At 36.8% G+C, this 25,460-nt stretch overlaps 1 protein-coding gene across 9 annotated transcripts in view; it reads left to right on the forward strand.

Annotated features, from left to right (window-relative positions):
* The window catches only part of cobl (cordon-bleu WH2 repeat protein), a 51,647-nt gene that overhangs the window by 1,118 nt on the left and 25,069 nt on the right, over positions 1 to 25,460 (forward strand). Inside the window, exons 1-8 of one of the 9 annotated variants that reach the window (XM_017409983.3) lie at positions 9,614 to 9,787; positions 10,974 to 11,168; positions 13,463 to 13,673; positions 14,055 to 14,093; positions 16,378 to 16,606; positions 17,612 to 17,656; positions 18,392 to 18,480; positions 19,045 to 19,098. In XM_017409983.3, the coding sequence (XP_017265472.1) occupies positions 10,981 to 11,168; positions 13,463 to 13,673; positions 14,055 to 14,093; positions 16,378 to 16,606; positions 17,612 to 17,656; positions 18,392 to 18,480; positions 19,045 to 19,098 (855 nt within the window). In that variant the 5' untranslated portion in view covers positions 9,614 to 9,787; positions 10,974 to 10,980. Of the gene's footprint in view, positions 1 to 9,613; positions 9,788 to 10,973; positions 11,169 to 13,462; positions 13,674 to 14,054; positions 14,094 to 16,377; positions 16,607 to 17,611; positions 17,657 to 18,391; positions 18,481 to 19,044; positions 19,099 to 25,460 lie in introns of those variants that run through there. The other 8 variants (XM_017409982.3, XM_025004550.2, XM_017409986.3 and 5 more) reach the window with 8 other exon arrangements.

Below are 25,460 nucleotides of genomic sequence, written 5' to 3' on the forward strand. Positions count from 1 at the left end.
GCTGAGTAATGTGTTGGTGCCACAGAGTTACCCAGAATTTCAGTTTAGACGGCTTTTATGGGACAGTTAAATAGAATAAATTCATACATGCTTCTACTTCATTTATTTTTGAAACACCATAATAAACCTGTTTTCTAACACATCCTGCAGCTTTGAGTATGTGGCTAAAGCTCAAGATCACCTGATGTTAAACAAAGAACACCTTTTCTGAGCATATCTGAATGCCAAAAAGTGGTTGTTTTATACGGGACAATAGATGGTTTTATTAGGGGTAATGGTCTTGGCTTTTCATATTTTATTGTCCTGTAGAGGTGGTCATTGTCCAGTTCGCTTGCATCGCCCGTCACCAAAGTGCAATAATATTTTTGCTCGTGTGTGTTCGTTTGTTTGTCTGTTAGCAACATGACAATCCAGGTTTGACCAAAATGGCTATAACTCTTTAATTTCCCATCATAGGATGATTTTGGTTTGAAACTCTGGCATGGCAGGCAGCGAGAGATATTCATCCCTTCAAGGAATGCTAGACTTTTTATTAGTTTTAGAGGATAAAGAGCTAGCCTTCCTTGTTTAACAATGTAAACTTATTGAGGTTGTCAGAAGGGTTTTGTCTGAGTCTGATGTTCAGCAGCTCATAGCTCAGATGTGATCACATCTTAGGATCATCATTTGGTTCTCTGTAATGCTAGCCTTAATAATGAGAGTCAGAGCGTCGCTGACTTCATCTATTCCAAATACAGCAACGAAATGAGCTGTTTCCTGCCTTTTGGTCCGTACTTATCGTCTCATAAAGACCTTCTGAATCATGTCATCTTGTCTGTGCTGTAGGTGTGAGGTCACAGCTGGTTGATTCGGGTGTTCATCAGTGGCATTCCCTGTGAAACTGGTTTAAAACCAGCACTGATGATGTGGACCAGAGTTTGCTGTTTTCCTCCTCTGACCTTTTCAGTAACGGCCTGTTTAACCCGATACTCTTAAACACAGGGATTTCAGACAGTTAAGAGCTTTTTGGCCAAATTACTAAGTGGACCGAGCGGAGCGTCTGCTGGCACTGGAGCCAACGTACCTTTTCGCCCGGTTGCCGCGACATTTCTCTCTACAGATTACCATGACAACTCCTTCTGTGTTTTGATGTATTTTGTCATCACACAGGGTGCAGCTGCTTTACTGCATACTGCCATCCTAATGAAACGCATCTCATAAAATCTGGTTAACACACTCACCTGAAACCACCCAGGATCGTCTCTGAGCAAACAGACGAGGAAAGAGGACACTGCTCTTTTGTGGGAAGTGCAGTATTTTTGTCACTGCTCGTTGAAACCCAAGCAGTGGATACTGTATTTCTGTGTGTGTGTGTGTGTGTGATTAGAAAGCCTGAGTGTGGTAGACGGATAGGTGTCATTCTTACTTTTAAACATTAAATTTGTGTAATTTAGCTGCTTCCTCTGTCTTCAGGCGCTAAAGGATTTCCCACAGTGCACTGAGGTCAGGTTTATCCAAAGTCTGAAGAAATATTAGAACACTGGGACAAAGTTAGTTTGATTAAAAAAAAAAATACAAGAGTTTCTGTTTTTATTTTTTTGTTTAGAGGCACCAATTTAATGGATGCAACCCTGATTCTTGATTCTGTAATCGTTTTTTGACCATAAGTCAGTAAAAGGACTGTTTCGTCTTTTTTACATCCCACCATTCTGTCTGTAAGGTTTGGATAAAGAATGGGAGGTATTGTAGGTATGTGAAGAAGATGCTTGTGTAAGCATAGAGCGTGTCAGACGAGAAGGATGACGATGGGAACAAGCACTTGACATATAATCGGAGTTAGGACATGATCAAGATGAGACAGAAATGTGGAATAGTCATTAAACGCAAACTCTTTTGGCACAATTTTTAGTAGCTGTTCAAAACAAACCGATTCAGAAGATCCAGTGAGATGATGTATAGGCTATATAAGTTTATAAGTGATAACCTGAAAAGACCAGTCGCTTCTGTATTTAGAGCTAGAATAAGGTACTAATAAGTCTTTTCTCTGGTAGAACAGCAAAAATTATAATTTAGTTTAGTGTTACAGGTTTAAGTTGTCACTCCTTTAAGTAACAGTGGCACAACACAGGTGTTCTTTTCTAAGTTTTCGCACCAATAAACTGTAATTCTCATGTAAAAAGGGCTTGTGTTTGCTCCTTTCTAATAATTTGAAGCATCTTGTGAGTTGCTGCATTTAGAGCTGAGTTGTTAAAGTCCCGTCTTATGAAGTCTGCAGCACACAGAACCCCCTTAATTAGCTGCCTGATGTTTTCCTCTGCATGTCTGGGCGCGGCGTGTTTATTTGTGCTGGCTGCGAGCTTGTTTGTGTGCCGAATGAGCTTTGCTTTAGGAGCCTTTTAATAATGTGGTTTGAACTTCCAGAAGTAATAAGGACGCAGCTGGACTTGTATAATTAAGAGGAGGATAAGTTAAAAGGGACATCTCAAGTAAACTTTAACTTTGCAACATTTCTCACTTGTTTGTAGTTGGTGTTTTACTGAGCTGCGGGGGAAGGTTTAAATAAATATTCTGTACTTCTGCCTGTCTTTTATGAGAATAGCTTTAGAAGCCAGTGGGTTAGTGGGTTAAACTTAAAGAATATGTAAAACTACCAAAACAAAAAACTACACATCTAAATATGATGAGACAAAATTGAAGACAAAATCCATAAAGTTTGGTTTTAGTGGTTGGAGACCCTTTTCCTAATGTAAGTCTTGTATTTAAGGTTTGATTCTATAACAACTCTTTTTGGATTTCACTCTGATTAATAACAACAGCATAAATGTTAGTCTGATTGTAAAACACAATGATACAATTCTGGTCCAGATCAGACACACACTTAAATATTCTTTGCGTTGTGGAGTTTTTACTAATATATCTACCTTTGGCACCGAACATCTTCACAACTTTTGTGTAGTTCATAATATAGAAGCAGAAAAGCAGTGGTCCTAAAATGGAACCGTTTGAAATGCCAATTTAACAATTTTGAAAGGTCAATTTCCTCCTCTTTGACACATTTATCTTTACTTTTTATATAAACTGCAATTAACAACCTTTTGAGAGAAATGTAACTTTTAGGTGTAAAAGTCATGGCATGTATTAGTTTGTGATTTTGAAATGAAATTCAACTAAAAGTAAAATAAAACTGCACGGTTCCCACATTAAGATCTGAGCTCATGCTGCCAACTGTTCCACTGCTTGATATACTGTTAGAATTATGTGGATCTTTGTGGTGCTTTTTTGTCTTCTTTTTTGCACATACTCAGTTTTAAATATAGATTTCACATTTTATGCAGCGCAGAATGGGATGACATATAACTGTTCATCCTCAGCACACACCCAGAGGTAATTACTGCCCTGGACTGAACTGTGCTTGTTATTAGTGCAGGAGGTCAGTTACCAGCTGAGGCTGGATATGTTTATTAATTCGATACTGTACCTACTGGACTGAAATAACCACGTCAGTCTTAGAATAGAATTTAAACGTTGTTTCTTGCAGTCTACACAGTGTCTTTAAATACTCAAATTATTGTTGTCTTTTCCCAGATGGAGGTTCATATGGTAAGCATTTGAGGTCATCGCAGAGGAAAGGAGTCTTACTGTTTTTGAAGTCTACACAGTATTTCCTTTAAGGAAACGGGGAGGTCTATGCATCTGGTCACAGCTGGAAATTTAGGTTTCTTTTAAGATGGGCTAAATTAATGTCCTCTGAAATTCGAGATGAACAAGAAAGCGTGCATTTGAGAATCTGCGTAGCTGTGTTCAGCTGCTGATAATGTCTGCATTCATTTTGTTGGGTGTCCTGTTTTAAATAGAGGGGGTGTGGATGCAGGTTTTAAAGCAGACACTGAATATTCCTGTTAAATAAATTAATATACAGTCTAGCCTTTTCTTAGGCTTCTCATGAAGGACCTGTGTGTATATTATTAGTTCAATAAAATATGATAGTGCTACCATTTGTAGTACCAATTAGGAAGATTTCTGTCAGTGTTTATTCAAAAGTGAAATAAACACTCACAGAATTACAAAAAGGTAATTAATGGATTCTTGGTTTGTTCTTCTGCTCTGAATATTCTCTCTACGCTATACTGTGCTACATTTGAACCATTTTAAATATCTACACTTGCTTTATGTATAGACTGCTGTGCTTCTTAGGAACCACTACCCTATTAGATTTGTTGTTGGCCAACCTCTGTGCTTACTGAACAAAAGCACCGGCAGGCACTGTTAACAACGGAGACATACTTTAATGTGGAGGATAGACAGTTTTTGTCTGTTTCTGTGCAGCTCATAGCAGCTGCACAGATTTATTTCTGGAAGCCTGCTGTCATATGTTAGTCTCTGTGGTATGCGTGGTTGTCAAAGAGGAAGACAGACAGACTGCATGTGTGCGCATACAGACAGGGTGGATTCTTCACACACCAAGTGAAGTTGGATCAACAGGTTGTTGGAAATGTACACGTTTTAAAGCGGTCACTGCAGCTTCTGTGTATACCAAAGAAGAACATATAATAACCACTTTGCAGCAACATTTATGTAATTTAGCAGGAAGTAACTTTAAGAAAACAAAAAACTTTAAACTTGATGTCCTAATGATCAATTCTGTGGTGATCATCTGAGTAGAAATACTCTAAGCTCAGACTTTGTGAGACTGTACACTTATTTACAGTTATTATATCTTTATAAACTAAAGGAAGTGGGAGGATGAAAGGCCACAAAATAAATGTTTTCCTCCAGTCTCTCCAGTGGCAGCTCTTTGTAATTGAACAAGCAGCCGAGGGAATGGAGAACAGACTAATTATGATTTCTCACTGTTGTGCCTCTGCATTTTATTTCTCTTTCCTTTTGCCTGTAGTTTTGAACTCCACCCATTTATCTCCTTTATTCTATTACACAGGGTCCATAGAGGTTTCGTGCCACCTGAGAGTCACCTGTTCTTTCCTTTCTTATCGACCTCTTAAATCCCTCCTTCCCTTTCTTCCTCTAGGGTTGGTTGTCACCCAGGAGCTTAGCTCATTTTGCAGCTGGAGAACAATAAAATAAAATAATTTGTGTGCCCCTCTAAATGCTTAACTGGTTAAATTAAAAATATTTACTCATATTAACCTTTTTAAGACTAATTATTGACACTGATACTAGAGTTCGAACTACGATACCGATCTTTAGAAATCAGGACAGCCAATGGCTGATTTACATGGCCAGTTTTGGGCCAATTTGTAGTTTGTACGTTGTTAATCAAATACATGTAGAATTGATTAACTTAAATAAATGTATATTTAACATCTCTTAGAAGAACTTGTACACATATAAAATAGCTTTCTCACTTGCAGAAACTAAATTGTGGACTCCAGTAAGCTGGCTGAAGCAGCTGCTGCTGCATCTTCATCATCTTATTTGGAAATCAGTTAAATGTGCTCATAAAGAGCCAGCTGCCGACCATTTAAATGTGGCCGATTAAAATTGGCTGACAGATTAATCGGTCTATCTCTGACTGATATACTCTTCCATGGTTTTGAAACATAAAAAGGTATACAACAGCTATACTCATAAAAGCTAATATTTTGTTGCAAAAATAGATGATCTTATGGGTTAAGTGCAGAAATATCTGATTATTACATATAGAACAATGAATTCCTGCTACAGTTGTTCTAAAACAGATTCAAATCATTTCATATGTTTTTGATTAATTTTAACTCAGACCAATCTGTCATAAATAGTCTGCTGAAGAAGAAACGGAGGATATATTTCCAGATAAACAGAGTAGTACTTTGACCAAAGAGTCACCTTTAAGTGTTAAAATAAGTGTTCATGAAGGAAGAAAGACAGGTTTTTCCCAGCTGGTCATGGGGTCTTGTTAAGTCTGCTTCCTGGCTTTATTTTGGGGGGATTATTTTTGTCCTGGAACATGTTTTGTGTTAACTGGTGCTGCCTGGCTGCTTTGTCACTGGTCACAAGTGGACAAGATGACTACATGTATATAAGAGGAGAGGCTTGAAAAGGTGTGGCAGAGTGAGTGGTGTTACAGTAAGTGGACTTCCTCCTTTAGGTGTGAAATAGATACAGCTTGATTCCTAATGACTCAACCTGAGGTCATCGCAATCTGTCTTTGAGATTAAAACTGCAAATAATTTAGAGGGAGTGTTAGGTACTTAAAATCCCTTTTTAAAGTTAGCAAAAACAAAACTTGAGAACGTGGTGCCACGAGAAAGTTTTTTAATTGCTCCTAAGTTTGGGGTTAAAGAGAAAGACCAGAGTGGTTTCCATAATTGTTGTTTTGATTTGTAGAGACTGATAAGCTGTTTGTCAGACTTCTCTTCCAACTTTGGCTGTTTGAGTTAAGTTGCTACTGTTGAAATGTGACACACAGTCTCATATCTTCGTACACTACATCATACTTTTGATATCTGTTACTACATATAGGAGTTAGACTGAAACAAAAGGAGCAAAAGTATCCCATGAGATACAATATTTTAGGGTTTTATCCAGTATTTGTCAACCTCCCTACTCATGTTTCAGATTTTTTTTTTGTGTGTGGTTTATTACAGCAAACTTTTAACAAAAAAAAACCTTTTACTTTGTTGTGACGGTCTGCAGCAGACAAATGTTGTCAGCAGAAGGCCATGCTGACATTAAAAACCAGCAGGGGTGAGGTTTTTAAACACATGATAAGTAATATGAGCATCTAAACATATGCTGAATTAGGAGGGTGTGTGCCGAGGAATGGCTAACAAGTGCTTTGCTGGTTTTATGTACCTTCAAACGCTCACACTTACACCAGAACATCTTTCACAATATCTTCTGTTTCATTTCTTCTTATTTGTGTTTCCTTTTTGTGCCTTTTACTCACTAAGCTTTTGTGAGAGTGAATCCAGCACACTCAGTCCGCAGCTGCTGCTAAACTGAGTCTGCTCTCATCTGCAGTCAAATGGTGTAAATATAGGTTGTCATGGGGACACCATGGCAACCTCAAGGTATGCCGGGTGGATAGCAGCACAGTGTTTATGTGGGACCTCAGAGGGAGGGGAGAACCTGACTGTCCTGAATGTGTTCAGAATCGCGTCCAACAGGACAATAAGACGTGAAGCACGGCGGTGTCAACTCTGGCTTCTTTTTATTCTGATGTGTATGAGTGTGTTTACAGTGGGAGGTTTGTGTTTTGAAGTGGATGTTTGCGTTCTGATGTTTCTATACGCTGATGCATCTCCCTCATAATCCCTAATATTTTTAATTCACAGTCGTAAGTCAGTGTATATACAATTTATAGAAAGTTTATGTAAAGATGTTTTTACTTTGTATGTAAGGTAGATAGAAAAGACCTAACTTTTCTTAAACAATGTTTTTTATTGTCTTGCTTGAAGATGGGTGGAGCTGAAAGTTCAAAGGCCAACCCAACAACCATCAATAAAATAAAACCATAAACCATACAACAGGTAGCATCATCTTAGTTATTGCTGCCTTTTTTGACTTGACCATTGATATTATTCTTTTTTTTACTTTACTGTAAATAGATTTCTCTCCTTTGGGTGTGAAACAGATGCACTTTGACTATTAGAAGAGCACTCAACATGAGCTAATCACAAATGATCTCTGATACAAAAGCTGCAGATAAAGATGAACAAATGTAAGCAACCTAATTGATCCTAAAGAGCAATAAATTATTATGGACCAGGAGTGTGGTGATTTTTTTTTTTACCTTCTTCTCACTTGAGTTAATATTTTATTGATAATAACTGTGCTTTTCTGTTTATCTCAGCTCTTTTACAGAAAGTTCCTCAGTAACCAGGAAAATGTGGTTGCTTACTGTCAAACTTGATTTGTTTAAATAATCTGATTCCGTTTGTTGAGTTGCAGGGAGAGAAAGCACAATCTGGGTTTCTTCCAAATATTGTTTGGATCGTTTGATACTTAATATTCTTTTTTTTATAGTCGTGGCTATTTCAAGTAATAGTCATGAATCATTTTGTACACAGTAAAAGTCTATGGCTTACACAAAATATTTTTTTTACCTTTGTTCTCATGGTAGACAGAACCAGGCGTGTTATTTTACATTTCTATCCTTTATCTCAGACTTTTTGGTTTAGTCTCCCACTCAAGGATGATTGGAACTGAGAGTCCAAGGCTATCTGACCACAGCAATAAATCTTTTTTAATGGGTGCACAACCTTTTCTGAGCTTTGCTCCTTTAAAGTCATTAATGAAATTAATTTATAGCCGTACAATATGTTATCAGTTTTCACCATATTGCTTTTAAGAGGTTAAGTTTTATTTAGAAATTTGCAACATAAATGTTTTGTGTCTATCATGGAAAGCACAATAAAGTGAAGAGACGTTAAATAGTAATTAGATTTCATCATTTCAACACATTAAAAGTAGATGCACACATCTTGTCTTCCACTGCAAACAGATTCTTTTTTAAATTTATCTCAAGTTTTGTTGATTCTCACTTCTGTTGATGGTGTACTCTGGTTGTTTCCTCTTTTTACACTGTTGATCACATGTTCTGGTTCTGAATAATGGGACCACAGAGCATCTTTTGGTAGTTTGGGCTGAATTCACCATCGGTTTATTATAAAATTTATTTAACAAGACTGATTTTTCATGCAGGTATTGTTTTCAATGTGGAACTTTAAAACAGTTTTTTTGTTTTTAAATCTGTGAATTCTGATTGAGTGTCTGTGCATGATATCTAATAAACCTATCTCAAACCTTAAGAAGGAAGGGTTGATTAAGAGAGCAGGTGATTTATTTGAAGCCAGAGGTAGAAATGTATCCTTGGTAATGCTGTTTAGTCAAGTGAAAGAAACTGAGTGGTTCTGAAAGATCCATTAGCAGCTTTCAGTGTGTGTGTGTGTGTATAAATGTGTGTCTGTGTGAAAGAGAGGCCATTTGTAACTCAGTCCCTGCAGCAGCACAGCACTTACTGCCCCCCTGTGCCAGAGCAGGGTTTCCTGCTTTTCCTTCTAGCGTCTCTTTTACTCTTTTGCTCTTTTTCATTGTTTACTTTGATTCCAACTCTGTGGGGGACAACACTTTTCCTAAAGGAGTCTTTGTCCATATTTAAGGGAGGAAAGGAGAGGGGGGGAAAGTGAAACGTTGCAGGGACACAGAGAGAGACAGAGGAGGATACTAGCTCACTGTGCTAAACCTGGCCAAGACCCAGTCTCACAGACCCACAGAGCTCACTTCTGTTTACCTTTAAAAACGAAGACCCTCCTGGAAAGTACCAAATTCTCACACTTTTACAGGTCTATAAGCTATCATAAGAATAACTATGTAGTAAACTATATCATTCTATATTTCTCTTTGGTAAACCATATGTTATAGGAGCACTTTTATGCAGAGAGTTTGCATTGAATTATAAGATATACTCTGCTCTGTGATTTGACTCCTAATTAGATTCTGATCATGGCTTCGGATCTTTAATTATAGCCTATCATACCCATGACATAAGCACAGTAAACCACTCTGCATATATGAGTTAATGACCCTCCTCTTGGTAGGAGTTTGCTCATTTCCACCTTATGTTAATGAATAACTTAGCCAGGTTAGAGTCCGCTCTCGTCTGATGTTTGTGTGCATTCTTATTTTTCAGTTCAGCTTTAGCCTTTGCGTTGGGCAGGAGAACCTAAAAGGACACCGGATTATACAATTGAACTCTTTCACATTATATTTGAGTGTGCCGGATCCTTGGAACAGGATTTGTGAAGGTTTTGAGATAAAGCCAAGATAACTCCTTTTGGAATATTTGATCTGAAGAATTATTTTTAAAGTGAGTGTTTTTTTTTTCTCTCTTTATAGGGTCATACTCTTTTTTTTTTTTTTTTTTTTTTTAGAAAAAGATGTATTCTAAAATGTGTGGTTGGCTTTTTGCCATGATTTTAATACAGAAGTATCAAAAACTGTATGATCAGCTGTTTTTGCCTCTTGCCTTCATGTCACTGGCATCATTCACATGCCCAACATATGAAGCTTTATGGGGTCTTTGTGGGTTTTCATAGAACTATTGTCAAAACACCAAATGTATTATGTTCTGTAATTCAGACAGCTAATAGCTTCATACTTCGTAAAAATAGCAACTATGAGTTTTGATGCTCCAGAAGTTGTGTTGTAAAAGTCTAAATTGTGTTTTTTTTTTCTTTTAGTTGGTTTTGGCAGTTACAAATTAATAAACCCAATGTTTACATGGTAGTTTTACAAGGTAGTTACATTGTTGTGGGTGGTAAATATTTTACAGCACAGTGCCTGCTATTAAGCTATGCAGGGCTAGAATAAAATCTGGCAAGGGATCGTGTTTTCCAAAGTTGGACTGCTCAATGTTTTTTATCTCTGGAATGCTGTTTGACATCAGGAACTATGTGCCACCACAGTATTTGAGAAAAGTGTGAGGTAGTCGACATAAGAGTGATTCACGAGAGGCCGTTGTTAGTAATGATGAGATTGTTACTGTGAGTCATTTCAGGACCACGAAGAATCAACAGCTATTCAAGGCTGGAACATCTTGATAGGCGAACTGATAATGTCTGTGTGTGTGTGTTTATAACCGAAATGAAGCAAAAGGCTGTGGCCAAAGACAGAAACACAGAGAAAAGAGCTGTCATTGGTATTCAGGCTGCTCCTGAGGTGGTAGCAGTGGGTTTTATTTATCAGGCTTAGATGTTATGTAACTGAGACTGAACTCAGGAGGGACAAAATATGAGTCAGATGGGGGAAAACAAATCTCCTTTTCCTGAGATTTATTAAACTAATGAATGTTGATCATATTGTGCCTGATAAGAAGCTGCTTTACTAAACAAATCACATACTGTTTTATCATTTTAAAACATTGTGATGGACTGATCAATGTTTTAATTAAATAATAAAGTACATCTTGTGAACATTTGTCTACAATATGCATTATGCTCAATCTAGAAGGCAGCAACAAACACTGTATGTTTTCTATCCTTGTCTCCATCCAGGAGGAGAATGAAGGCCCATGCCCCACCTCCCCCACAGGTCCCTCAGCCCGCTCCACGTAACTTATTCAGAAACTCTGCACCTGATGGGGGAGGGACGTTAGCCATGGATGCTAAGGAGAACTTACTGAAGCCCACCGTGGATTTCCTCCTAACTCTGCCACAGGGGCACCAAAGTTTTGAAACAGAAGATGGAAGGTGAGTTAAATGAATAGGGTCACACAAGTAAGCATTTATTGTCTCAAATTCACATTAGATTGGTTCCGTTACTCTCCCTTTCCACGCAAATTTGTTTGTAAAATCTTTTGGTAATCATTGTTTATTTCCTAAATTATAACACCCCATTTATATATAGTATTAGCTGAATTGATAAACATAGACATTCAAGAACATGCTCCACTAAACAAGTAGATTATGTAAGAGGACCTTCATTGTTAGTAATCAGACAAACAATATAGGAGCTGCTTGCTTTTGTTGTTGCAGTGGGGTCTTGTGAAGGGGACCCATGCTCGTGCTTTGTCCCAGAGAGTGGTCAGCTGACCTGCTAGTGCTCTTGTTCTCTAATGAGATTCTGTCTGAGCCAGAAAACTGGAAATGCCTCTGGTAAAAAGAAACAAATAACCGTGCAAAATCTTCAGGCCAGAAGGTATTTTTCTTATACTTCTCAGTAGGGTAGAACACTAGGTTTGATTTTCAAGTTGTTCTTCATTTATTGAAGCAAATTTCTTCATTTAACACGTACAACTATTTTATGTTTACTAACGTTGTTAGAGCTTGTTAGTTAGATAAAAGATTTGGCTAAGATGTCATACACACACACCACTATCTTAAAGGGCTGCTACTTAAGATTAGATTTAGTGTCATTTATGCCCCTGTCACAAAGCCAGCTTTTCAGTGCCAACGTTTTTTCTGCTGGCACTGAAAATACAACACTGTTCTAAAGAGAGGTGATTCTCCATTCACATGACTTTATAACAGAAGATGACATTATCAGTACAAAGGCAGTAAAAATAGAAATTCAAAGCAGAGGTTGAACAGATTTGGATGCATGTATGGTTTATATTTTCCGTATCTGTTGCCTTGTTTGAAACAGATGCATACAGTCGTCTGAAACAGAGCAGATTTGGACCCTAATGGTTTCAGATATTCTCCTTAGTGATAGTCTGTGGGTTACAGATTGACAATGATTCTCTTTGTGGTGTCGCCTCTCTGATCTGTAATCTGATCTGGATGTGTCTATAAAACATTGGAGACTGTTTCTTTGTCTGAAGATCAACAGGTAGTACTATCACCTGCTCCTCCAACAGACGACACAAAGTTATGGACATCAGTAGACAACAGAGCACCTATTTTTTCCTGCTACAGTTTTGTTGCTGTTGTTTTAGGGTTTTTGTTTGGATTTTGGTATTTGATAAGTGGAAGTCTCTGTTGAACCGTAGTCTATTTGTAGAGTTTGTAAATCCTTGCAAAAGAAATTGCTGGTGTAAGAGTTTTTCTATGCTCAAAAATTCCCGTTTTGCAAATCAGTCCCCATCCTCTTCACCCTTTTTCTTTTGTGTCATTTTCAGGCATTGAACTGAAACAAACTCCTGTTAGTGATTTCATATGATTCACGCAAGATTTGCTTTTTCTAATTTTTACGATTCTTACATGTTAAATTGTGATGGTTGTTTTTCAGGGTAGGTTAAATTAGCTGTCCACAGAGTTGCAACAAGTTCCACTTGCATACAGAACTAGAAAGTTGGGGGCGGCTTACTTATTAAAGCGGCCTAGTAACACTTTTTATGGACATGGACCTTAACTGGCAGGGATATTTAACACCATAATACTGACAAAAAGGATCATGAACCAATACCCCAAAGCCAACAGGATACCAACTAATTTTGATATAATCTTTAAATATGGTGATAATTTTCTATTCTTAATCTTTATACTTAAACAAACTCTTACAGCTTCATTTCAATTAGGATAATGTTTCTTAACACACACAAAAAACTAACAGGATGCTAAAAGATGCTACATTTGTTTTATGTATTTGTAGAACTGTGTTTGTACATATTGCAAAACAAACATGTATGGACTGATGCTAACAGTATAACTAAAAATCATCCAGGTGCTACTATTGCAGCTCAGATCATTTATTATTTTGGGCAACATATTGACTGAATTTAAATTTTCAAAAACCTTTAAAGATTAGCACCAGTCATGGCAGGCCGAAAAAAAAGGGACAATGTTTATGTTGATCAGTTTAAGCGGGGATCAGTTTTAAGTGCATCAGGTGAGAGTGAATCTTTGTTTTGTGGAGCTAAAGCCAGATTAATGCTGTAACTTAATCTTCTGCTCTTCCTCCCTCACTGTCTCTCTCCTTCTCCCCCCATGGTACCTTCTTTTACATATACAAACACATGAACACACACACCCCTACACGCGCACACACACACACACACACACACTCGCTCTCACTTTCACTTCTTTCTTTTCCCGTCTCACAGTAAAGCTCTGATGGACTTGCTGGTTGAGCTGTGCAGTCGCCACCAACTGAATCCATCACTTCACACCCTGGAGCTTCTGTCACCCGAGGGACACTCGCTGGGGTTCAAACCCAACGCCCTGCTTGGCTCCTTCAACGTGACCAGGGTGCTCATCAAGAAGAAAGTTGTGGAGGAGAAAGTGGCACGCAGACCAGCGCCCAAAGTGCCAGAGGTGAGTTGCATGAAGACCGCCTCTGATGGATCTGTTTTGTTTTTACTTTTTTGATGCCCTTTGCGCATTAAGTTTTATTTTTGATTAATAAAAACATTCACCTTTTTTAAATTTAGCATGTCAAGCATAAATTCTCGTCTTTTTTGTGTACAGTACCTGTTTGCTCATATTTTAAAAACACCAAACGTCTTTTTTAGAATTCTGTAGACAATGCACAAAAGTAATCCAATTCTTTGAAGAAGAATGCTGTCCAAATGGTAGTCAGCAACACTGTCTACACAATAATAAGTTTTGTGGTGTGCATGTATCATATCCTTATGCCTTTAGGCCTTATGCAATGTTTCTCCCCCCTCTCTACTTTTTACCATTCATCACTGGCAGAAGGCAAGGCCAGTGAAACCAGTAAGGGCTCATGCTAAGGTAGGAAGTTGTTTGATAATGAACTGACCTGCTTTTTTGGCTTTGTTTATTTATTTGTTTGCTGTAGGTGTCTTTTTTCCAATTTGGATTCCCTGTATTTCTCTCTTGTCGTTATGTTACAGATCATTATTTTTTTCTAAACTTATTCCTTTTCCTCTGCACCTGTTTCTTTGTCTGTTCCTTTTTCTTTGCCTCTCCTTCTCTGTCTGCTAGCAGTTTGAATATTTGATAAGTCCCTTACCTTTAGTTACCATGCATTATTTCTTTGCTCTTCTCAGGGCTCACTGGCTGCTCTGCCTCCCTTTGACCCCACCTGGCCTCAGACCAGAGACCAGCACTCTTTCAGTCACTGCTGTCAATCATTTTCGGTTCAGTTTCTCTCTCCACTCACTGGACCACCTGTTTTAGCAGTTAAACTGCTGTCAGACTGTTTACCATCTTCCATTCATGAATATGTCTTGTTGAAATATTAATAATAATTGTGTTACATTCATCAACTGTTAGCATTTAACCAACTGTCAGACATGTCTGCCACAAGTCTCTTCATTTTTTTCTCTCTCTATATATACTGTACCAACCCCATTAGTAGCTAAGAGCTACCAGTGGGTTGCATATTTACATACATTTTTATTTTAAATATAGTTCTATTCCTGATATGCAAGAACACAAAAATGACTTTATTTGGCACATTTTATAACTACTTGTTACAAATTTTACTTTGGCTTATAAAGTTTGCAAAATGGCCAAGATGTGACCTGAGGGCCATCATCATCACGCCCTCAAAACAACTTAAATGAATGAAAACAGCTTTTTAATTAACCGCCTAGCATTCTTTGAATGAATGCATATCACCCACCGCCTTTCATGCCAGAGTTTTAAACTAAGATCATGTTATGATGCAATTACAGCTGTTTTGGTCAAACCTTGAATTTATTGTTATGCATGATGTCATATTGTGATTGTGAATGACTCTCATGTCAAATTTTAGCTCAGTATCTGTGAAAATTCACAGGCAAAAACCTTACTCCCCATCTTTTGCTTTTGGAGGTAGGCAGTCATAACAAAGACTGAGGCCAGTTAACACAAAGTCTATCTTACTACATTACCCAGTTTTAGTTGAATGAGTGCACACAAATTACGTTTTCTTCCCTCAACGTGCTCGTCATGTTGCTGTCTAAGTGCATTTGTCACCATATTTCCATGACATATCACTCACAAAGTTGTTGCTGTTAACCTGTAAGAAAAAGGTGTTTGCCCAAATTATTGCTAGATTTAACACTGATTTTTGAAGCAAACTTAAACAAAGTTGCTTAATTTTCAGCAATGTAAAAAACGAAACTGAAAAAGAATATTTTAAGTGATCAAACTACAGACACATCGTGTGCCTATTTCAAGAAGCACACTGAACAAACTTAAATATTTAATTTATTGTAAAAAAAAACAGCTCAAAGGTTTAAAGTTCCAAATACCAATAAAGTGGTTCATAACACATCTATCGTCAATCCAAATAGGAGATTTATTTTCATTTATCTATCCATGAATTGTAAAGTTATCACTGTTTTCAGTGTCTCCAACCCCAGCAAAGATAATCTTTCCTTTTCTCCATATTCTTTTTTTTTTCATTATTACAACAGATTATTTATCTGGTGAGATTGAGCTCATTTTCTTGACTCTAAAATGTCCCAGAATAGAAATCAGTGTATTTTTGCTTAGAATTCAACAGTGGACCAAAACTGCTTTCACACTTATAGCAGCATCTGTGGATTTTCTTATCTGCTTTAAAGCAGATGGTGATATAAGGGCCCATTTAGTTGGTTGGAGCTATGTTGATAAATGTTACCATAACCTTCACACTGAACCTTTAAGTCTGTTACATCAGTGTTAGGTCTGTCTGTTCTCTTTGGTGGTTTTGTGTCATTTCCTCTATGGCATGTCCCTCACAGGGCTGTTGCTGCTACACTTGCATGGGAAAGACGTTTGCTCAAAATATTGCTGTTTTGTCCAATACATCAAATGATCTTGGTTTAGTGCTTGGATCATACCAGCACTTCATTTTGATGTAATGACGTTTCTTTTCTTTGTCGTAAAAGTGTAAGCAGTGGATGTCCTTCCAACTTCCTGCAGTGTTGTACACTTTCAGTGCCAGGAAAATTCCTGTTGTGTAACTGCATAACGATGATTTGTGCATTGACCACCACACTTGGCTTTAATTAGACTTTCATCAGATCCAGCCACTGGAGTTTAGCCAATCATTTTCTCCACTGTTCTCTCCTCTGTTCATCAGAAAACAGTGCGTTTGATGGTGAACTACCACGGCAGCCAGAAGGCTGTGGTTCGAGTCAACCCATTGGTTCCACTCCAGGCTTTGATACCAGTCATCTGTGACAAGTGTGATTTTAACCCCGCACATGTTCTGCTTCTGAAAGACGGTGTCAGCCGTCACGAACTACCACTGGACAAATCTCTGACCGATCTGGGAATCAAGGAGCTCTATGTGCATGATCAGAGTCTAGGTAAACCTTAATCCCATTATCCTATATACTGTATATCATGTTGATTTTTATTAAGGGTTGTGGGGGAACTTCTCAGTGGACAACCAGTAATGTAGCTTCATTTTAGTTTGATTATTTAGACTGTGTAGAGGCCAATTTCTGTCTATTTAACTATTCAGTCTCAAGATGTTCTACAGAAAAATAAAATGTCACAAGAGGATAATGTTTTCTTTAAAAAGAAAGTTTGTAATTGATCACATTCACACTATGGTCTCTTCCAGAATGTTCAATTAAATTCAGTGAGAAGAAAAACAAATAAACAACAGATAATAAGAGATGCTGTGATTTACCAAAGGGCAGAGAAACACTAGCATTCATGTAGCTTCAATCAGTCATGCAGGAGACCATGAAAAGAGCCTCCAGTGCAATGAATTACAACAATACAGTGTGACCACAAAAACAGCACAACATATTCAAACATCCAAACTGATTTTATGAATATATTTTCAGAGAATAAACTACTTTGGTCAAGAGGTTGGATATTTTTGATATGCCATCTTTTTTCTAACAAGAACCTAAAATAATATCTAAGATTGGATTTTCTGGTTCGTTACCATGCTGACATTCCACAACCAGTGATGTAGATATGTGTGGATATCGATTCTGTTTTTGTGCAAACTGCAATCTAAAACAGAAGCTTGTGTTACACAGAATGATGATACAAGCACACTGTGATGTAATTTTATGGTTAAATTCTGTATAATCATTAGATTTTGGCATCCTTACAAGTTATTCCAAGTAGGAATATCTGGCTTGGTATTTTTAGCTTGTTTAATAATATTTCAGTAGAGACTAGCTACAAATAACTTAGTGGGTGGTGTTATTATTGAATAAAATATTTAAACGTTTTCTCATTGGATTAATTATTACCTGCTGTGCCACCACCTAGTAAATACAAAAGACTGGTTTGTTTGTCTTGTAAAAAAAGATTAATGATTCACTGTGTTTTCGATTTTTTTTTTCCAGTTTTGCAGCCTAAAATGGCTTCTGCCCCTGTTCTAAACTGCTCAGGTATTAGTCCTTGGTGTCGTCTTAGTGTCCGTACTAAAACCCCAATCCACAGCTGCTTTCTCACTAACCCTGTCTTGGCCTTGCTTGTTCGTTATTACACTCTAATAAAACTATTAGTTGGTTTTAGCATTGTTATTGTTTTAATACTTCACCAGTGTCTAATTTTTAAATGCTGAAATATCAGCTTAGCTTCTTTCTTCTTTTTTTAAAGAACTAACTGACTTCAGGGGGGCGGAGTTTAATAGCCGTGCCATTTTAAAATCATTAGTTTACCTTTCCTGCCATAAAACAACGTTCTTGTGATTCATTCTTAGGTGCTGCTTTCATGGGTATGAAGATTAGAACTGGACTTTGAAAATAATAAATGTATGGTGCCCTCTGCTGACGAGTATGAGAAGGCTGAGCAATTCAGACCGTTTATATGAAAGATTTTAGATTACACAGAAATGTTATAAAATAACAAAGAAATAATGCAAAATAAATCATTTACAATAATTTAATGTAAAAACATATCTAGCTTGCAATGAAGAAAGATTTTAATCTAAACTCATTATTTAACATTTACCACAGAACCACTCATATTTTACCCTGATTTATACGTTTAGGAGTATTTTGTCTTTTACCTTTAATAGAAATCTAAAACGAATTCAGAATGACCTTAGTCCAAGTTCTTTTTATTATCGTGATTAATAGTGCCATATTCTCTCCTCCTGCTTTTCTTTTTCTTTGTATTAGATTCTATTTATTCCAGCACTACCAGTTTGGGAAGACCTCAAAAGAAAGGCCTCCTAAATATCTTCCAGTTCAGCAGAAAGAAATCCAAGGTAAAATTTAAAATAATTCAGTGTGCTTTTGGAGTTATTTTATGGCACCTAAACCAGTTTTTAAAATCAATTTTTTTTTCTGGTGAAAAGTGTACTAATAAAATGCAAATATCCAAAATATCTTTACCGTGGGGTTAGCTTTTCAGAACCAGATTTGAAGTACGTTCCCAGACAATTTAAGCCAGTCTGGAAGGGGACAAAAACTAGAAAATGTGTTTGTCTATTATTTTGCTTGATGGAATGATATTTGGTCTGTAAACCTCATGCCAATAAGACACATTCCATATTTTGTCATTTTTACAGGCTTTTTTTTTGTTTTAGTTGTTTTAAAAATCTGGCAGATGTCCATTAAATATGTGTACTCTTGTGCATCATTACAATGGTAATCTTTCACCTGAAAAAAATGGCGGCAACGTCAAATACCATGATTTTATGAGAGTGTGAAATACATTACTAAATTGTGAAGTAATTGTTTGGTATTTATAAATACTAATAATTGTGATGAACTAAATGCATGTTTGGACAACTGAATGCTGCATGCTGGTTTCTGCCTTTCACTTGCAGACAGAGACCAGATCTGTGGACATGGATGACTTAAATACAGACATAAAACCCAATGTAAGTACTACTAGCTTATCTCTCAAAAGTCCAAAAGTGAAATGAAAGTGACTTATATTATGCATTTTTGATCAGTGCTTTAAACCATTAACTGCCATGGGTTTGTGAAATAACAAGGTTACTTACTAACCAGCAACAGCAAGCTTACATTCGTCTTGTGATTTTATTAAATGGCTGCTTATGAACAGATTTTACAGTCAGTTTGATTCAGAAGACTTGAATTTATACTAGATTATACTGGATTGTGTTGGAGATCACTCCACCACACCCTATTTGAGCCAAATATCTGTAAAAATGACTGAGTTGTAGCCATTTTTTTGTGTTTGCTAAGGTTTATTATTACGGTGACTTAGTGATTAGAGCTGTTGCCTCACAGCTAGAAGGTTGCAGGTTCACCCTCTGAGCTGGGGTCTTTCTGTGTGGAGTTTGCATGTTCTCCCTGTGTATATGTGGGTTTACTCCAGGTACTCCGGTTTCCTCCCGCAGACTAAAACATGCATGTTAAAGGAGGTTAAAAAAAAGTTAAAACTATTAATAAAAAAGAGATGCATCCAAAAGTGGAAAATGGGGAGATCTCTTCTAAAGAAATTACTATATATATATATATATATAGTATTATATCTAGGAAAATGTTCAGTCATGTGACTTCACGCTGTGCTGGCTCAGACAAGAAAGTTAGTGAATCATTTTAACCTTTTCACACATCAGATGCAGTTTCTTAAAGTTGTTTCTATTCCCCTTATTCGCATTTTTCCACAGTAGACAAAAAACAAGCTTTTTGAGCAATACATTTACATGATAAATAAAATGCAATCAAGATCTTTTTTTCCTGTTATTTTTTTCTTACTGTTTTTTTTTGGACATAGGTGTGAAAGTGATGGAGGTGCATTCACCATATTTGCCATTTGTAGGATATTTAGTGGATATATCATTAAATATCACCAATTCATGGTGGTATGCTAAGCATACAGCGGTTATTTAAAACAAAGCTTTGCCTAACTGATCATTTAGGAACATGTTTAAATCTGTTGAATAGTTCTGATGGACCTGTGAGAGTTTGATTGCACTACATTCAGGCATTATTGTTATTATGTTAATAAAAATGTTTGCTCTTTTACTAGAACACTATCTCTTGTTATCAAGAGGCACCATCATGAGAAGCTGGAAGTTTTTATAAACTTTGTCTCAGACACTCAAATATCTAAATAGCTAACTGCTACTGAGAGCACCTTTTCATTAACGCAACAACAGAAGTTCAGACTTGTTTTGTAAATGGTATGTGTGTTATTAGGTGTGGCTGTGTGTCCCTGGACTAAAATGCGAAACAAAAAGTTGAATTATGCAGCCACAATCACCACCTTTATGATGTGTTTAGATTTGACAAAGATTGTGGTTTACCTTTGGTATCCTAACAAAATTTGTCACTATACCTTCAGTACCTGGACAGCAATATTTAGTTAGTTGTTGTTGTGTTTAACAATGTCCTCCAGAGGGCAGCAGTCGTCTCCACATTAGTTACTGGACTCAAAGAAAAAAGGGTAACCAGTTGAGCTTGGTGCTAAACTATCTTCCCTTTTTTTTCTCATAGAAGCTATTAAACAATTATAAAATACACATGAAATGATCATATTTGGTGATGTTGTGGCAATAAATATTAAGAATTGGTAATTGTACTTTTGTTTTTTTAAGTGCCAGCACTATTCAAATTTCCAGAAGAATGTAGATTTATGATGACCAGGTTTGGGGGGTATTTTTTTATCATCTAACAACCTAAAATGTGTAAAATATATATATTTTTATTTGTATTGTTAAAGGTTTTTCTACCAGAATACATTTCTCCTCAGCCACTCCACTGTAAAGCAGATGCGCAGCTAGAAGCTCGTGTTCTCTTATAGCCATAACTCAATCATGTCAGGATTTGATTGTATTAGCTTGAGAAAAACACTGGCTGGCTCTTCTTTGTTCAAGGCTTCTGGTTCGACCCCACCCTCCTGTCTCCTCTGTTTTGTTTTGTTTTTTCTAATTTCCTCACTGCTGAGCATCTTCACGGCTATGATCGTCTTTTTACCAATTTAGGGTGTTATGTTCTTTTTATTGCCTTCATCAAATGTTTCTGATTATATATCTTCCTTTGTTTAAATAATAATTTTATGGTTGAAAAGAAAACTTTAAAATTTACTACAAACATATTTTGATTTGAGTCGTATCATTATTATAATTGAGCTTTATGCAGCTTATTTTCTTTCTTGTTTATATGATTGTTTTCAGTCAAGGATTGTGATCAGGCCACACGTGGATTTGTGCACAAAGAAAACACACACACAAACTGTGTTATCAGCCTGAAGGCAGGCATCAGATTACTTTACCTTATAAACATTAGCACTAAAAGCTCTGCCTCTTATCTCTAATTGTTCACTAAGGGCTGAACTGCTGTGTGGGTCAGTGTAAGAGTTTATGATCTTGGAAACACCGACATGGTCAAAACTCATTGTGGTTGTGTGTTACTGCTTCTGAAGCAAATCCATTAAAAAAAAAAGAAGTCAACTTCTGCCTCATCCCCATTGTTTGAATAGATATCAGAGTTCATGTTTATTATCTACCTAAAGTTGCTTAATATCTCCTAATAACTAAGAAAAACGTTAGAGGTCCCACCCTCCAATCTGCAGCTTTATAATGCATTTATGGTGGCACTCATTTCTGACCAGCAAATAACAAGCAGGGCTCCTCTCTGTTTGCTCGCAAAAAAAACGCAAACTACATTAAAAAAAAAGATTTGATAATTTCTGTTCATCTTTAAATCCTTATCGGTCCCTGTCGGCTTAATATTGCTAATAATGAAATGAGAAGAAGCTTACTGTTTAAAATGAAAGCTGAATAAACTATATAATTTCACTTCTTAATGTTCTGGAATGCAACTCAGTGACAAAAACGTTCCTAATTGTCCTCTTTTTCACAAAAATACATTTTTTATGAAACAATCCAATCCATGATAATTATTTGAATACTCTTACTCAGATCTTACTTCTAAATCGTCCTCCACTAAAGTTGGAATTCCCTCACATGTGTTGTAAAGATAGATTACTGTTGTTGGCATCTTTAAATTCTTTCTTTCTTCAGAAAATAAACTCTGCCTGAACTTTACTTCATTCACTTTTCTGTGCGAACATTTATCTCCTCTCTCGGCACTTTACTGACTCTAAAGGCTTTAAAGAAGGTTTTGTTATAATATAATAACTTTATATTTTGCAGTCTTTTAAATGTGCAACTTTCACAAGTTCTTTTAAAGTAAATAACATCTAGGTGAATGATACTTAGCTTCCACCATGTCAAATTGTAGCTCAATATCTGTAAAACTGACTGAATAACAGGCCCTGTTGTGTTTGCTTATGATTCACTGTAGCAGTTATTTTAAATTGGATTGACTCCAGAAGATCATTGGTTGTAGATGTTTATTCAATGTTTCTTTTCTGAACATTTCAGTAAAATTTGTCCAGTGGTTTATGAGATATTTTGCTTACAGACAGACACACAATCTAAAGCTAGTTGTTCACCTCTCAACAGGGGGCAAAAATGAAGCTGTTTGCAACTTTAAAGTACTTTTCACACAGTTGCTTCAGGAAATGTGTATTATTATTATTTTTTGTCCCCATTAGGTTGGTTACAGATACAGAAAAGTTATTGGTTCTAGGTGTGATCAAAGGTGTAACAGAAAAAAGAAAAGTCAAAGATGGATGATTTAATGCAGGTGTCTCCAATCCTGGTCCTCGAGGGCCACTATCCTGCATAGTTTCCTTGTTTCCCTGCTCCAACACACCTGATTCAGTGGTTAAATCACCTCTTCATGTTCTGCAGAAGCCTGGTAATCACCCATTGATTCAAATCAGGTGTGTTGGAGCAGAGAAACAAGTAAAACATGCAGGATAGTGGCCCTCGAGGAGCAGGATTGGACACCCCTGATTTAATGCTTCCCACAGGAGCAAAGTGATGTTTGTTTTTAAAGGTAATATACAAAGAAGTACTCTTGTTTAAAGCAAAGTTGATGTATCAATTTACTTGGTTGTAATAATACATATTTGTGTTATTTGTTTGCCTGTGTGGTTTGTAGTGAGTTACATTTTTCACTGAATGATACAGATAGAGTATGTAGACAATGCTCATAGTTCTGCAGATATTCACTATAATCCCTGCATGTTACTCACATTCTTGTCATGACTTCTCTGTGAACCCGGGTCCCCCCACTCCCAACTGCCATAGTACTTTTTGATCTTTTTTACTCGCTCGCCGTTTTGAATTTTTCAGATTATTTTCTGGGGCGAAGAAGCAGGAGAGAGCAGGTGAAAAAGTCAGATAGAGTTCATGTGAATTTTTTTACTTTGAAGAAGATATTTTTGGTGATATGAAAACATGCTTTTTTTTTGTTGGGAGGATTTCAAATAGAAATCATGCCAGTTTTCTCCTCCAGCATTCCTTTTTATGTTCTGTCAGTCTCTGTCTGCAGCCTGCCTCACCTTCCTCTGCCCTCCTCTTACAGCTGTCAGGCTGTGAACATATCAGTCATGCAGCACACTGAACAACTGTTCAGACACAACACAGTTGTACTCATTTTTCAAGAGGTTTTCCAACTTTGTTTCAGTTTAGTTAGGATTCTGTTCAGACGTATTGCTTATGCTTTGCGATGTAATACACGTGTTACTAATAATAATCATTCCTTGTCAATATCGTCCCTTCGCTGTCAGGTTTTGGGGTTTTCGTGTTTTTGATTTATGTTTCCGTTTGGGTTTATTGTTTATTTTATTTTGTTATTTAGTTACCTTTACGCTTAGTCTTGTCTTTGTTCAGTTTTGGTTTCTTGTCTTTTCATTCCTGTCATCATTTACTTCTCTTCAGTTTATCTCTTGCTTTCTGCCACCTGCTCCTAGCTAATAATCACTCACCTGTGCCCACTTCCCTTAATTACGCTCTGCTTTAAAACCTGGTCGTTTCCTCCATTTACTCGCTGGTCCATTGTCGTGTTTCTCTCGCCGTCTTGTTTTCCTCAAACAAGACAAGTTATAGATTTATAGATTTAGTTTTTGTTTTGTATTTAGTTTCATTTTGCTGCCTCATCGGCTTTTATTTTTATTTCTTTTATTTTAAATAAATTATTTTTATTCTTGGAATTAGAATGAATCTGAGCATTGGGTTCGCTGCAATCTCCACCCATCCTGACATGCTGTTAAAACACATAAAACTTCAATGTTTTCTGGCTGTTATGCTCTTCTGTTTTGTTACGTCTGTCTCTTGGTGATCCAAAGTTTTTTACCAAGAACTTTACTTTTCTTCTCCAGACTTAGTTTTCTTTTAACTTGTGTTTCTGTGGCTCCCCAATCATGACATGTTTTAACTCGGGACCCTGTTTATTTAATGAGCTGAACTTAATGTTCCTTTTTTTTGGTCTTTTATGTTGTATTCAGACATTGCCTGAACTCATCAATAGTTTTTCTTTCAAACACTTTTCTTCGATTATATGGGGCTGTACACCCTGGTGTGGCGCCCCTGTTGGTGCCAAGGCTCTGCACCAAGCTGAGCCGCAGGAAGGCTCAGATTTTCAGGAGCACTTAAGGCTCTCTTTGATCAGATACTGAAAATGATTTTTTGGGTCTAAATGCTTTTAGTCAGGATTCAGCCACCCTTTAAAAAGAAGCTTGCACTTTCAGCTTGATCAAATAAGTATTGGAATATTTGCCAGGACTGACAAATAGATGCTGTCTTCACAAATCAGATTCTTCCGTGCATGTTTTGTGTTTTGAAAAAGTTTTTAATACATATGTCAGCCTTACTGTAACTTAACTCTTAAGTCATCGCTTATCATGACCACATTTCGCAGTGAACTGTTTTGAAATAAATGTTATTAACAGTTGGGCTATAAGCCAGTATTTATGTGGTTTATCATTGTTTATTGCAGTTGTAAGTTTTATTGTATAATTGTAAGATTTTTCAATTTCCTGAGACTGTAATTTAATAATATAATATGAACTTGCTGAAATTATACAGGATTAATGTGGGTAGCCAAGAAGGAATATTTAGACAAACAATTATTAAAAATGATAAAAACAATTGAATGATATAAAATCCAGTGAGTCAGAATTTGAAGAGTCGGCAGTTGCCATGGTGATTCCCACCTTTTCTGGGAGCCAGAGGGAGGAGCATGGCACACTGCACAACTCTACATCAGATGTACAAGAAGTGAGCCTCAAACAAACTGTCCCTGCGTGAAAACTATACGCAGCTTTGAACAAATTCTTGAACTGTGCGTGGCAGAAACTTCTGGTGGCCATACATGCTATTTTTATGTACAGTGAATTCTATAAGAAAGATGACAG

This window comes from Kryptolebias marmoratus, linkage group LG16, assembly GCF_001649575.2.
Source record: "Kryptolebias marmoratus isolate JLee-2015 linkage group LG16, ASM164957v2, whole genome shotgun sequence".
Classification (NCBI taxonomy): Eukaryota; Metazoa; Chordata; class Actinopteri; order Cyprinodontiformes; family Rivulidae; genus Kryptolebias; species Kryptolebias marmoratus.